The sequence below is a fragment of the Pan troglodytes genome, chromosome 1 (genome assembly GCF_028858775.2).
Source record: "Pan troglodytes isolate AG18354 chromosome 1, NHGRI_mPanTro3-v2.0_pri, whole genome shotgun sequence".
In the NCBI taxonomy this organism is placed as follows: domain Eukaryota; kingdom Metazoa; phylum Chordata; class Mammalia; order Primates; family Hominidae; genus Pan; species Pan troglodytes.
In genome coordinates this window covers 87,255,978-87,271,453 of record NC_072398.2, presented here as the reverse complement: position 1 = coordinate 87,271,453, position 15,476 = coordinate 87,255,978, and the positions used below count along the sequence as shown (strand labels likewise).

Sequence of the window (15,476 nt, the reverse complement as noted above, 5' to 3'; positions counted from 1 at the left end):
TTGGCTGCTGCTTCACAGTAATCTTTGTGGGCTCTTTTTTTACCCAACTCTCAAAGTTTGGAACTGTAAACTTTTTTTATTTTCTTTCTGCCTAGGTGACTCATCCGTAATTTCATGCACAGTTCATATCTATATGTCCTGATGACTCTCAAATTTATGTTTTCAGTCCAGACTTCTCTTCTGAGTCTCCAGAGTCACATATCCAATAGTCTCTTTGACATCTCTGTTTTAACATTTCAAACTTAACATGTGCACTGTGGAACTCAGTTCCTCTCCCTGTTTTACTTCCAACCAATTTTCTACAACTGTGTTTTTTCCTTTCCATTGCTTAAGCCAGAAATCCTGATTCCTGTCTTTCAACAAGTGTTGTTGATACTCTTCCCCAAAATTGTCTTGAATTGGTCCACTCCTCTCCGTCTCTGCTGCCACAAACCTAGTCCATGCCATCATCAGTTCTTGCCAGGATTGCCATAGCTCTTTCCTAATCAGTGTCTCAGCTTCCCCTTTTGCCTCCATTGAGTCCATTTTTGGTACCATGGCAAGGTATGAATGTAAATTGAAATATATCACTTCTTTATTTGAAACACTTTTATGACTTTTTATTACATTTAGTAATTCCTTATTATGACCTGGTCTTTTATTATGACCTTATTATGATTCCTTTCCAGCCTCATCCTGTTCCCTCTCTACCTCCCCACTTGCTTGCAACTCTTCAGCCAGTGGTCTTTTTAAAGTTCTTTGAGCCCACCTTTCCCCCACCTGCCTCTTTTATGCCTAGAACGCTCTTACCCCAGTTTCTATAGAGGCGGCGTCTTCTCATCATTTAGGCCTTGATGTAACTACCATCTCTTCTCGGACCATTTTATCTAAAGTATATACTACCATTGCTTTTCCATTTCAACCATTTGTTTGTTTCTTTCATAGCGCTTACCAGAGTTTGGATTATTTTATGCATTTATTTTCTTCTATTTGGTCCATCTTCCCCATTAAGGTCTTTGGGACAGAAACTTTGATTTTCTCATTCCCTACTGGATTCTCAGCACCTAGCACAATACCTGGTGCACAGTTGGTATGCGGCAAGTATTTGTTGAATGAATAAATGAAAAGTGTGAGTCTCACTATGTTCAGTTTTAGATGTTTACATGTTTTCTTTTGAGATATTAGCATATCTAGTTTTCTAAATCCAGATCATCCTATATAAAGAAATTCAAGAGAGATGCAAGTTTTGTTAGTGAGAGAGATTAAGATTGCAGACTGAAGAGCATAAATAGCAGTAATATCCCCATCTCAAATTCTAACTTTCAACTCCAGTTTTGCTCCCTACGTCACACCTTGGATATGAATTCACATGATCTACATCAGTGCGATGGCTAGGAAAGTATATATTTTTGAAGCAAATGGAGTAACTAGTTAATGTCAGTCACTCTGTTGTTTTATTAATTAGTGATTCACATTCTTCCATGATCCCATAGTTTATATTCGGCTTTTCAACTCTTTCACTTTTCTCCTGCCAAGCATTTTATGTCTCACCCTATCCTTAACACACACACACACACACACACACACACACACACACCTACCTACCTGTTTTACAGATACTATCCAGTTTTATTATCATAGAATTGTGAATGACCCCTAAACTTTAGTCTGGTCACATAATACCAGTTGATTTTCCCCTCAATTACCCCGTTATTGTGTTACTACCTCTGTACCAGCAGCATTGTGCATGTCTTAAGCTCATTGAAGACATGATGAGCCATGTGTTATTGTATTGCTTATTCCAAATTAATTGCTCAATAAATGGTGACTAGACAAATGTGAATTACCATCCTGTCTCTGTAGAAAATCAGAAAATGACATTTCATGTAAAATAAGGTTTTGTATTTTATACTTTATCTTGCAGTATATTCTGTTTACTATATTTTCGTTCCCGTGAAAAGTTAACACTAATGATGATTTTCTTATAGCAAACTTCTTAGGAATTTAAGATACAAGGAAACAAATTTTGTGCATCCATGTTTCAGATATGATCATTCTGTTTCAAATGACAAAGCCCTGATGGTGCTAACTGAAGAACCATTGCTTTACATTCCTCCACCTCCTTGTCAGCCCCTAATTAACACAACAGAGTCTCTCAGGTGAGTGTTGTAGATTATTGCAGAAACATCTGAGTTGGTTCCCATGTTTAGTTTTGGAACCTAGACAAGTAATTGGTCAGGTTCACTAAGTGACTGAGAGAATCTCTGAATTATTTGTGGATAACTGTAGGCATATTAGTTGTCCAGTTTCTCCACCAACCTCATGGAGATAGTGATGGGTCTATTTTATGTGATAGTTGCTTACTTAAATATGTCTTCTTTAAAAACTACAGAATGAAATTAATATTAAAATTTCAGGGTGTTAGGCTTACAGTTGGTAACATTCATAGCAGAAAGTACCTTTTTCTTCCAATTAGAAAGATAATAATTTGTGGGTATGTGATTCTGGAGATACTTTACCATTAGTACACACTTCTTTATCAATTTTTCCCTTGAATTTTTTTTTCCTGTGATTTTGGACCTTATCCTTAAAACCTCAAAAACTACCTCAGGTTTTTTGTGATATGTAGTAATCAACTACAGTTAAACATAGTTTAACATCTTCACAGCTGCTGTAAAAAGTAAGCAAAGTAAGGGAAGTTATATATGAGCTATGCTTTTATTTCGTGTGTTGAAAAATTTGAATTTTTTTTTTACCCCAGGCAATTGAGTTCATTCTTTTTCTTCTCCCAAAAGAACTTGATTTTCAAGAGGTTTTAATGCATCTATTTGTTGTTAGGGGTCCTATGACTTGTTAAGTTCTCTACAATGTGTCTCAAATGTTTGTGTTTATATAGCCCAAGAACAGAAATAGGAAATACTTTTTATTTTGTTTTACTTTATTTTATTTTTAGACAGGGTCTTGCTCTGTTGCTCAGGCTGGTGTGCAGTGGCTGGATCATAGCACACCGCTTCCCCAAACTCCCAGGCTCAACTGATCCTCTTGCCTTCGCCTCCTGAGTAGCTGGGACTACAGGCACATGCCACCATGCCCAGTTAATTTTTAAAAAAAATTTTCTGTAGAGACAGGGTCTCACTGTGTTGCCCAGGCTGATCTCAAACTCCTGGGCTCAAGCAATCTTCCCACCCCAGCCTCCCAAAGTGCTAGGATTACAGGTGTAAGCCACTGTGCCTGGCAAGGAAATACTTTTTTTGGTGGAAAAACCTTAGCATCCAGTGTTTATATTTGGGAGGTATTTAGCTGTAGTTTTCTTTGAATTTTGAATGCATGGTTGACAGGTTTACCATGTAAAAATGCATGTCTTATTAAAAACAACGTTAAGTGTCAACTTTTTCAAATCAAAAAGCAATATTGAGTCATCAGGCACTTGGAATGCTCTTTGGAACCTACAAATGATTAGATTCATTTCTACCCACAGGGTGAAACATTCATTTCTATGTTTAATTAATTTCTATGTTTAATTAATTAAACTATATTTTATAGGTTAAATCATGAACTTCGAGGATGGGTTCATAGACATGAAGTAGAAAGGACCAAGTCAAGAAGAATGACAAATAATCAACAGAAAACCCGTATTCTTCAGGTATGTTTCTGCTTGTCTTTGAACAATAGTTGGCGTATTTGTTGAAAGGCTTCTCCCAGCTGGGTTGCTGTCTTCCCTAGAAGGTTTGGTAAACTTGAGCTTTAGCCTCTTCCCACTGTCTCCTGCTGCTTCTGATGCAGCTATCATTGCCACTGAAGTCCTCCTCCCAGGTTTTATAGCACTAGTTTAGGTTTTATAGTATTAGTAGTTCCCTGATCAGGCATCGTGCTATTTCTTGCTCTCACCTTCAAATTTGCTTTCAAGCCAGGAGTTCCTATGCATGGATAGCTATATCAAATGTCTTTGTCACAATGGTATAATAAATAATACTGCTTATCTCCTCTTTTCTTAGAGCTTTTCAAAAAGAGAATGTTAAGACATGGGGCAGTTTGGAAATGAAGACATATCCATTTCTGAACTTAGACATTTACTACTATGGTTTAATGACAGGTCTTACTTAGAATCTGTTAAGTGGGGGTTCCATCTCAATGTTGTTTGCCACAAAACACCATTAAGTCATTCCATCATTCATCAAATATTTGTTGTTAGAATTTAGACTAGCAACTGGCATCTGCAAGTTCCCAATAATGAGCCAAGGACTGTTCTTGATCCTGAAATAAAGTAATGGGTATGATAAAGTCCCTACCTTAATAGAGCTTACACTCTAGTGCAGAGCTGAACAATAAGCAAATAAATAAATACACAAATACACTCAAAATTAGAGTTAAGTTCTCTAAAGAAACACAAAGCAGCATAGGAGGTTAGAATTTGAATTGAGAAATGAGTGACTAGACTGAGTGGTCAGGGAAGGCTTCTCTGAAGAAGTTCCACTTTAAGACACCATTGTTAAGGTAATTAATGCTAGCTGTTATAACAGCCCCAAAATCTCAGTAGCTTAATGGAATAAAATTTTTTCACTTGCACAAAATTTGACTTCACTTTCTAGGATTGCTTTTCTCCAAGCAGGGAGTAAGAGATCCAGGTTCCTTCTATTGTGTAGCCCCAACAACTTGAAATTCTTTGCTTCTTGCTTGAGATGTTAGGGAAGAAAGAGTTTGGTGGATTGTGCAAAACATTTTAAGAATCAGGCCTGGCTTTTAGCCAATGTTTAGTTGGCTAAAACTCTGTCACTTTGCCCAAACTACTGTTAGAAAGACTGGGATCATGTATCTTCCTGTGTGCTCGAGAAGAAGACAAGGGTTTGGTGAGAACATTGCTTTTGCCATAGGCAGAAAAGTCACTGAAATAACAATGTAAATATTTAGGGGAGGCCGGGCGCGGTGGCTCACGCCTGTAATCCCAGCACTTTGGGAGGCTGAGGCGGGTGGATCACGAGGTCAGGAGATCGAGACCATCCTGGCTAACACAGTGAAACCCCGTCTCTACTAAAAAATACAAAAAGTTAGCCAGGCGTGGTGGCGGGTGCCTGTAGTCCCAGCTACTTGGGAGGCTGAGGCAGGAGAAAGGCATGAACTTGGGAGACGGAGCTTGGAGTGAGCCGAGATCGCGCAGTCCAGCCTGGGTGACGAAGCGAGACTCCGTCTAAAACAGAAAAAAAAAAAGATTTAGGGGAAAATCTGGAGAAAGAGCTTCCAGGCAGAGGGAACAGCAAATGTAAAGACCCTCAGGAAGGAACATGAAGAAGCTGAGTACGACTGGAATGCAGGGGCTGAGGGGAGAGTGGTAGATGAGATTGGAGAGGCAGCAGATGTAGGCTCATAGCAAACTTCATAGGCTTTGGTGAGAACTTTGGGTTTCATCATGGGTTTGAGGGGATGCCATTGAAAGGTTTGAGTAGGGGAGTGACTTGATATGATTTATATTTTAAAAAATTAGTAGTTGCTACATAAAGTGGACCATGGTGGGGCGTATGACTGGAAGTAGGGAGACAAGTTAAGAAGCCATTTTAGTGGGCTAGGTGAGAGAAATTGTTGTGGTCCATACAGGTGTGGTAGTCGTGAAGGTGGCAGAAAGTACCTGGATGCCAAATATATTTTGAAAGTAAAGCTGATGGAAATTGTTGATATAATGATAAATCCTATGCTTAGGTACTGGATGATTGGTGATACCATTTACTGAGACCAGTACTGGGGAAGGAGCAGTTAGAGGTGGAAGTCAAGAATTTTAAGTACGTTAAGTTTGATATGGCTATTAGGCATTCAAGTGGAGAAGTCAAGTGGACAATCAAATATCTGGGTCTGGAGTTTAGGAGAGAGGTTGAAACTGGAAGTTTGTGGTGCTACTAGCTAGAGAGAAATAAAGAGGAAAGAAAACAGAGTGAGGTACCAAGTTCTGGGCCATCTCCAACATTACAGGCTGAAAGAGAAAGAGGAACCAGTACTTGAAAAGGAAGAAGAGTAGCTGGCCAGTAAAATAGGAGAAATTGTAGGGATAGTGGTGTCCCAAAATTCAAGCAAAGAAAGTTTTTAAAGAAGGGGATGTAACAGTTAATTACAGGGGCTAAGAGAGCCAAGAGATGCTGATTCAGATAAAGAGTGAGAAATTACTTTTGGAATTGACCATCAGAACTTGTTAGTGACCTTTGTGAAAGTTCTTTCATTGGAGTGGTGATGGCAAAAGCCAACTGAAGTGGATTCAGGAAAGTAATAATAGAGGAGGAAGTGAAGAAAATTATTTCAGGGTGATCCCTATACATGGGAATAGAGAAATGGAGTAGCTACAGGAGTCAAGAAAGAGTTTTATTTTTGGATGGGAAATATTTCACCAGGTTTACATGTTTACATGCTAATGGAAACATCTTAAACTATTTAATTATTTCCTGACTAATTGGAAGCAGTATGTGTTATGTTCTAAAGTACATTAAAAGGATAACAAGAAACATGGGTTTTTAACCATTATGGAACTGTTTTCATACATAAAATTAGGGCTAGTCTAGGTGAGCTCAAACTCTGACATTCTGAAATTCTGTAATTATCTACTGTGTGCTTCTCTTGGCCTCTCCAACTTTTTTCACCTACTATAGTAGGCAACTTTATTGGCTGTTAATACTAATAGAGGCTGCAGACAGTCATTAACAATGTCACATGTACCCCGAAGTCCCAAAGCTGCTTATTGGCATTGGAATGTGGAGCCTAGTACTTCAAAAATTCATGTCTGCCAAAGCCTACACATCAGCTGCTACCATGGTCAGAGGAAAAATGGACCCTGTCTCCCTTCTGCTTTCCACATCTGAAGCAAGTGCATCTTATTGGCAGAATCTAAATTATATCCAGAGCTCTGGTGGCAAAACAGTTTGAGCGATATAGGTTTCAGGCTTCCATCCTTTGCTACACAGAGGAAGAGCACAGGAGTCAGGAATAGATCATTGCCAGTAGGTAATCCCACACAGCTAGTATAATTAACTTAATGAAAAATTAGATTAAAATTCTTGCCCTAAATGCTTTTTTTTTTTGGCCTTATCATTAGATGGAACTTGTCATGTTTTTCTTTCCTAGTCATTAAATGAATAGAGCATTTACTGTGGAAGGGGTGCTTGGTATTCTTTAATCTTAAAGGAATTCCAATGCAAGAAAAAGAATTTTGTTTTAATTTTACTGTCTTTGTTCATTTGGAGATGTGTAGTTTAAAGTCTTATTTCATTCTGTGCTATTTTGGGTACACTTCTTTCTGTAGGGAGCTTAGATATGCTCAGAAATGTGAGAATCTTAGCTACTATAGAAGGGAATGATGGGGAAGAATCTGTATTTGTCAGTAGTAAAGAAGTTCCTGGTTAGAGGAAGGAGAAGAATTATTCTGCTTTTATGCTATTGTCAATGCCAAAGCATATCAATATTTTTAAAAAATTCTGTTTCTTAGTGTAAAGAGCCTGTAACTGCTCTCCTTTTTCTTTTCTCATTTCAACCTTTTTTTCTTCCAGTTACCTCTTTCAGTTGCTAAGAGTATCCCAAACTCTTATAAAATATTCTGTAATTTTAGTGAACTGACATTTCTTTGAAATATCTGTTGTATTTAAGCATTATGTCTTATAAAATATTCTGTAATTTTAGTGAACTGACATTGTCTTATAAAATATTCCGTAATTTTAATGAACTGATTTCTTTGAAATATCTGTTGTATCTAAGCATTATGTCTTTGATTTGACTTGTCCTGTTTCATAGTTCTACCCTCTTCCTAGGCTTTGAGTTTTTAGAAAAGGTAAAGGGGAAAATTAATGAAATATCTTTCAAAATGAAGGCAAAATAAGGACATTTTCACATAGAGAAAACCAAGGGAATTTGTCTCCAGAAGACCTGTGCTATAAGAAATGCTAAAGATATTTTTTAAAAGACTTGGGTAAATGATACCAGATAGAACCCCAGATTAGCAGGAAGGAAGAGCATCAGAATGGGCAAATATTTGGGTAAAAAGAACAGGACTTTTTAAAAAGAAACTATATTTATCTTGTGTGTGTGTATTTAAATGTCTTTAAAAGACTATTGTCTTTTTAAAGCAATAATAATAGCAATTTATTATGGGGTTTACAGCTTATATAGAAGTAAAATATAAGACAATAAGAACACAAAGTGGGGGAGGGATAAATGGAATTATACTCTTAATAAAATTTTTATGTTGTTCGAATAATATTTCAAGATTGACTGCAGTAACTGATATCAAAGTATAATCTCTAGAGCAACTACTAAAAGCTAACATAAAGAAGTACAGCTAGAGCCAGGCACGGTGGCTTGTGCCTGTAATCTCTGCTACTAGGGAGGCTGTGGCAGGAAGATTGCTTGAGTCCAGGAGTTTGAGAAGCTGCGGTGAGCTATGATCACATCATTGCTCTCCTGCCTGGGCAACAAAGCAAGACCCTGTGTCTTAAAAAGAAAAGAAAAAATATAGCTAAAAAGACAATGTAAGAAATAAAAATGGAATACTAAAAAATATGCAGTTCAATGAAAAGAAGACAGGAAAAGAGAAACACATAAAGAACAAGTAGAATAAATTAAAAATGCATACCAAGATGGTAGACTTAAATCCAACCATATTAGTAGTTAAATTCAGTGGGCTAAACACATCAATTAAAAGGAAGAAATTTTCAAACTAGATTTTTTTAAAAAGGAAAGATCCAACTGTATATTGTTTATAAGAAATAGCACTTTAAATATGAAGACACTGACAGATGGAAAATAAAGGTGAAAAAAGATGTATGCCATGCAAACATGAAGCATTAAAAAGCTGACATGGCTATATTAATCAGGAAAAGTAGACTTCCAAACAAAGGTTATTCTAAGAGACAACAAAAGAAATTTTTTATTGATAAAAGGAGCATACAAGGAAGATAAAACAATTCTAAACGTGTAGGCCCCTAATAACAAAGCTTCAGCGTACACAAAGCAAAAAGTGACAGAACTTGAGAAAAAGATCTACAGCATAACTGGAGATTTTAACATCCTCTCATTTCTGTGTAAATGCCTCTCACATTTTTGTCAATTATGATCTTTTGCTAAACCCATACAGCTGAAAATGCAAAAGCTCATGACTAGTTTTTCAGGGGTTCCTTAGTTAATTGGTATAAATCTTGGATAGGTAAACGGAATATCTGTTTTCTGTTTGCCTGATATCTCTGTAACTTGGCTTTTCCTAAGGCCTACCCATTCCTTTCTGAGACTAGGGAAATAAGTCTGGCTTCTTTCAAACTTCTTTGCTCATTTCATATGGGCCAAAGTAGCACTAATCATTTAAAATTCACCAGCTAATCTGTTCATTTTCAACCTTATATTTATCAACTAGCTATAATTTAGTTTTGGTTTCATTTACTGCTTACTGGATAACTATGCCAGTAAGTATAGTATTTTATTATTTAACTGTGTTCTTATTTTCATTTTATTGGTGATTTTTTTCATTTGTTGTTAAACAGAACATTTATTGAACACCTACAATATGCAAGACCCACATTAGATTTTTATAAAATGAGATCCTTGACTTGTTACAGAGCCAGAAGTGGGAACCCCTATATTCATCTCTGCATATTGGTTCCATCCACCAAACAAAATTGTTTCCTTTTCTTTTCTCCCTTAAACTTCTGTACATGCTTCTGTTTTAGCACTTATCGCATTGAATTGTTTTCCTATATCTGTCTTCCCAGTTAAACTGCGAGCTTCTTAAAGGCAGAAGTCAAATATTTAATTTTGTAGCTTGGGCACATGTAGGTGCTTTGATTACTGAAAGATGGATATATGGACACAGTAATGAACAAATGATTAAAAAATTATTTAAACCATTGTTTGACAGGGTAAGATTACTTTCTAATGTAATAGAACTTGGTAATATGCCCTTGAAGTCTGATACCCTGACAAACCGCTTCTGAAAATCAGCTTACATAACTACCAGGGAGAATAAAAAGGCATAGTGCAAAGCAAATGCTGTGTGAAAGACAGGTTTCCAGTGTAGCATATGTGGGCCACTAATGGGTGTAGATTGAACTGTTCTCTTGCCAAGAGTCATCAATAAGAACTCTTTAATGATGGCTTAGTTCATAGATGTATTTTGGCATGAAGATCTCTGTGTTTAACTCAGTAAACAATAAGATCTAGTTTCATTATGGACTTTTCATACTTCTTAGGAACTTGTCATTGGGAAGATAATTATTTTAGACAAGCATACATTGTTATATGTTCAGTAACACTAATATAGCTTGGTCATAAAATTTGTGGTGCTTGGACTAAGCTTTTGGGCTCTTTCTTTAAACTTAATGGAAAGTGCCTTAAATGCCTTAATCTCCATAAGACACTTCTCCCAGACTAGAATGGACCTAAAGAGTTCTAATATCTGTCAGTGTTTAATTATTTGAACTGAATATGTCAGAAATCTTAGCAATGGAAGTTTAACAAATTTAAGTATAGAATGAACCAGTATAGGAAGATTTCATATAATTTCATGACACAGTATTAAACTTTTTTTTTTTTTTTTTTTTAATATTCCAGGGTGCTCTGGAACAGGGCTCAAATTCTCAGCTGATGGCTGTTCAATACACAGAAACCACTAGCAGTATCAGGTAAGACAGTGCAGAAGCTCTTGGCCAAGGAATTTAAAATAGCTGGTATTTTAAGAAAGTTGAAATTCACACTTCCCTTTCACCTTAAATTTGTTCTCATCTATGAGTTTTATATTAGTCATATACTCTGAGATATATATATATGTATATATATATATAACATACTACTGAGCAGTTGGAATAAAGCCAGATAATTTCAAAAGTTCAACTCTCCCAAATCCCTTAAATACAATTTTAGTCAGAATGCTGTTCCATCATAATTTTGATGAAAATCTTGAATACCCATAGCTTTCTTGCCCTTGATTTGCATCTGTTTCATGAACCTAGGGAAGGGAATGTTATTTTTTGAGTGCTCTGTACCAGGTGTCCTGCTGAGTGTTTTACATGTATTTTATCTTTAAATCCATGTAATAACTAAAAGTTTATTTTATATATAGAAAAACTGGTCAAATCATTTATTTTTTTTTTGTAATTTTCAGAGTCATAAGACCTAGTGGTAGACTCAGAATTCAGATCCTAGCTGTTTTACTTACAATGCATTTTTCACTACACAATAATACTTAAGATTTTGAAAGATTTCAAAGAGAATGCTGTATCTACAGGTTTAAATGTCTTCAAAGGGAAATATAATATGGGAAGCAATATGGTGTCATGGTTAAGATGCTAGCTTTATTTGCCCTGTTGGGCAGAGTTCAAATTATAACGCTACCTCTTACTTTGCGGGCTCAAGCAGATTACATGCAATTGAAGTTTTCTCATCTACAAAATGCTGGCTGCACAGAGTTGATATAATGGTTAAATTAGATAATATATTTAGAGCACTTAGCATGGTACATAAGTGCCCCCCAAAATGGTAAATGATAATGTTGTGATGTCATTGACAACAGTATCACTGAAGTGAAATTTGAGGATCTCAGCTTCTATCTGTAGCTCTACCACACATTTGCAGTTCACTTATACGAATTTAACATTTACTTAGAATATACTGTGTGCCAGTGTTCTAGGCACTGAGAAAAAAATATAGATAGATAGATAGTAAAAATGTAAGTCAAAAGCTATTTTATTCATTATACTAATAACTGAGAATTCCTATTAAATGACAATTCCTATTAAATGACAAATTCAGCAATCATGAATGTTTAAAATCCTGAGATTGTATTATCCTGTTGAAATTGATAATTCAAATATATTTAAATAATAACTAATAATTCTCTGCTAACCAGAATATATCATTCAATTACATTTATTTTAAAAATATATCAATTTTTGGATGCATGGTTATAATGGCATGGTATTTCTTCATTAGTTAAAATGTTTTAGTGAATTACAGCCAATTTTCATTATTTGTGGATTCCATATTTGCTAATTCACCTACTAAAATCTGCTAAAATGTATTTGTAACCCCTAATATTAGCAGTGCTTTTGTCATCATTTGCAAACATACGTAGATGCTCCCTGGTGAGGTTGAACAAGGCAGTGTTCTATCTTTTAGTCTCAGCTATGTAAACAAGGTCCTTTTCACAGTCCACATTTTTCATATTTTTGTGCTTTTTGTTGGTAATTTTGCTGTTTGAAATGGCCCCGAGGCATATTGCTGAATTGCTGTCTAGTGTTGCTAAGCCAAAGCGGGCTGTGATGTGCTGTGTGGAGAAACTACGTATGTTAGATAAGTTTCATTCAGGTATGATTTATAGTGCAGTTGGCTGTGAGTTCAAGTTAGTGAATGAATAATATATGTTAAAGAAGGTGTCTCTAAACAGAAACACATAAATAAGGTTATATATTTATCACTTAACAGAAATATTGTAACCAGAGGCTTGCAGGAACCTAACCCTGTATTTCCCCCAGGAGAATGGTTTAGGATTCACTAATTCATTGCTGGCAGTGACTTTTTAGAACATAACTATCACAAAATAGCAAGAAGCGACTATATATTCAAAATATTGTAATCAGAAATGCCCTAGTGAACAAATGGAATTATTTCAAAGAAAATTCTTATGACTCATTTATTACTTCCATTTAGGTCAGTCTTTTTCTCCTCTTAAGTTAATAATATTTGATTGATACATACAAGTTTTCTCTTTGAGGAAAAATGAGGCATTTTTACAGGATCCCTTTAACTCTTCCAGATATTGGTCCTAAACACTAGAAAATCCTGAACACATTAAGAACTCTATTAGAATCATTTGACTGTATCTTTTGGGGCATGATGTGGTTTGAGGTATTATCATTTTAGTTTTTAATTTTAGTAAGGCACATACATGGTACTTTTAATATCAATGACTAACAATTGTTGAGTGACTCCTATGGGACAGGATCCATGCTTGGCACTTGACATATATAACATCTCCAATAACAGTCCTACAAGGGTTGTGTGGTTATCTTCTTTTTATTGAGGAGGAAACAGTTTGTTCATGGAGGGCAATTTCCCCAGGAGTGCCCACTTGAGAAGTGAAGCAGGAATTCTAAACCAAGTCTGTTTGTTTTCAAATCCTAAGCTTTTTCCACCTTTTTGCACAGCCTCGTAGGCAAGCATACCTTCATATATTCGACAGGGTGGTGAAAAATGACTTTTCCTCAGATTTAATTTGTATTACTAAAAAAATTAAAAATCGTTCAAACCTATGCAGAAATCTCTCTATTTTCTGATACTTTCATTATTTTTACATGCTTTGCAATGTACTTGACCATCTAGTACATTTTAGAGCCTTGATTCAGAAATCAGAATTTTAGCATAAGTGAATGGGTTCTTATAAAATATCCTGATCCTTGGGCTTTACAAAATATTGTTATAAAAATTACTGCCAAAGTGCAACTAATATTTTGGTTGAGAGAGATTCTTAGAATTCAGACATAGCCTTAGAATGGGAAGTATTTTGGGAAAACAGGAAACTTTTTATTTTAGTAGTACCTTATATTTTTCTTACTTTAGCAGGAACTCAGGGAGTGAGCTACAAGTGTATTATGCTTCACCCAGAAGTTATCAAGACTTTTTTGAAGCCATCCGCAGAAGGGGAGACACATTTTATGTTGTGTCATTTCGAAGGGTAAGTTCATCTTCAAAGAATAGAGCAAATATTTTTGAGTGCTTGCTGTACACAAGACATTGGGCTGAATATTGTGGAAAATACAAAGATGTGAGAAATAGGAAGCAATATAAAATAAATTATGTGAGTGGAACAGTCTAAGTACTGTAATATATGCTTTACTTTGAGCTGTTGAGTATTATAAAGATGAACATGGAATTGGTGTCAGACTATGAGTTTGTATTTAGGAAATATAAACTACTTGTTGATTTTTATTGTTTGTAATCCTGATAGCCATGCTGTTTATAACAAAAGGAAAAGTAAAAACATAAAAATATTCTATTTAGGCTTTTCCTATTTAGGCTTTTAAACCAATTCCCATTTGGTTATTGAGAAACAGACTTCTGAAATGTAGGTTTGAGATGGATCATGGGCTGATTATTAGTTGTGGAATGTTTGGATCTATGTTCCTAAGAATCTCTATTCCTCTTTTATCTCTTCTTAATTAAACATTTGGTTGGTGAAGAATGTGTTAGATAATCAGCTAGCTTATGTAAAAGTAAATGTTTATACTAGCACTTTTGAATGTTATGAATGTTAGGCTAAATGGAAAAAATGCATAGCTATTTATATTTCATCTACTTTTTCTATAAAATCAAAATATTTTCTTCATAGAATTGCCATGTGAATATCTCTGTTAGAGTGCTGTAGTTAACCCGGGAGCACATGAATGAATTAGAATTCCTCAGTGGTGGTTTCTATCCCAAGCTGTTTTTTCTTTCTTTCTCTCTGTTTTTAAACAAGAGAAGGGACCTCACTGTGTTGCCCAGGCTGGACTCAAACCCCTGGGCTCAAGTGATACTGAGTAGCTGGCTTTGTTTTTTTTTTTTTAAGAATACACTGGGTATGGTTAGAAGTAAGTACAGTTGACCCTTGAACAACACAAGTTTGAATGAAGCAGGTCCATTTATATGTGGATTTTTCTCAACCTTAGCAGGATGCCAAACCCACTTATATGCAGGGCCAACTTTTCACACATGTAGATTCCACAGAGCTAACTGTGGGACTTGAGTATGTACAGATTTGGAGTTATACAGGCGGCTCTGTAACCAGTCCTCCACATATACAGAGGGACGAGTGTCTATACTAACAATAGAATGAGCAGATTCATTCTCTGATTATTACCACTCACTGTCACTGAAATTCTCAGTTAACTAGTTAATTCTTTTCCTAAGGTATAAATATCTAGCAGCTCAGGTTTTTAGGACCAGAGAACTTTGATACTTGAAAACTAGGGAGATCAAACATCTTATATATTTTCAGTTATTAATCAAACATGCTAAGAGATTTGGAACACTTTAGCCATAGCGTCTCATGATCACTGCCTTTTCACAAAATTCCCTGTGTTCACCTTACTCTGTCAGACATAACTGGTATGTTTCTGTACAGGACCAGCCTCAAAGTTTCTTTTCAGCAGCAAGGGGGCAGCTGAGAACAATGTTTCCTGCAAGGCTCCAACTGTACTGGTCTATGAAAACAAAGTATTTCCCTTACTATTGACACAATTATGTTAAAAGTAGGAGAAAAAAAGTAAACTTTTAAGAAGATTCAGTACTATGAAGAAGAAACCTGCTGGGTGTTAAAATGATTGTGTTGAAGTATATTTTATGGAAGTTACTGGTGGAGAATGTTTTTAACACTCAAATAGACAGTTTTTCTGAGGTTCAGGATAATTACTGTATCATTTGATCAAAACAGTGTAACAGATATTAGAAGTAACACTTTGTCAAGCCATGGATTGAAGTCATGGTTAGTAATGTTTTTCTAAGGGAAG

The 15,476-nt window shown here is 35.7% G+C and overlaps 1 protein-coding gene across 12 annotated transcripts in view; it reads left to right on the top strand.

Annotated features, from left to right (window-relative positions):
• The window catches only part of ATF6 (activating transcription factor 6), a 198,343-nt gene that overhangs the window by 86,086 nt on the left and 96,781 nt on the right, over window positions 1–15,476 (top strand). For 4 of the 12 annotated variants that reach the window (XM_001174215.7, XM_063795893.1, XM_063795890.1 and 1 more), the window contains exons 11-14: window positions 2,025–2,138; window positions 3,523–3,622; window positions 10,546–10,616; window positions 13,549–13,663. In XM_001174215.7, the coding sequence (XP_001174215.2) occupies window positions 2,025–2,138; window positions 3,523–3,622; window positions 10,546–10,616; window positions 13,549–13,663 (400 nt within the window). Of the gene's footprint in view, window positions 1–1,967; window positions 2,139–3,522; window positions 3,623–10,545; window positions 10,617–13,548; window positions 13,664–15,476 lie in introns of all 12 variants that reach the window. The other 8 variants (XM_016931043.4, XM_016931062.4, XM_063795888.1 and 5 more) reach the window with 3 other exon arrangements.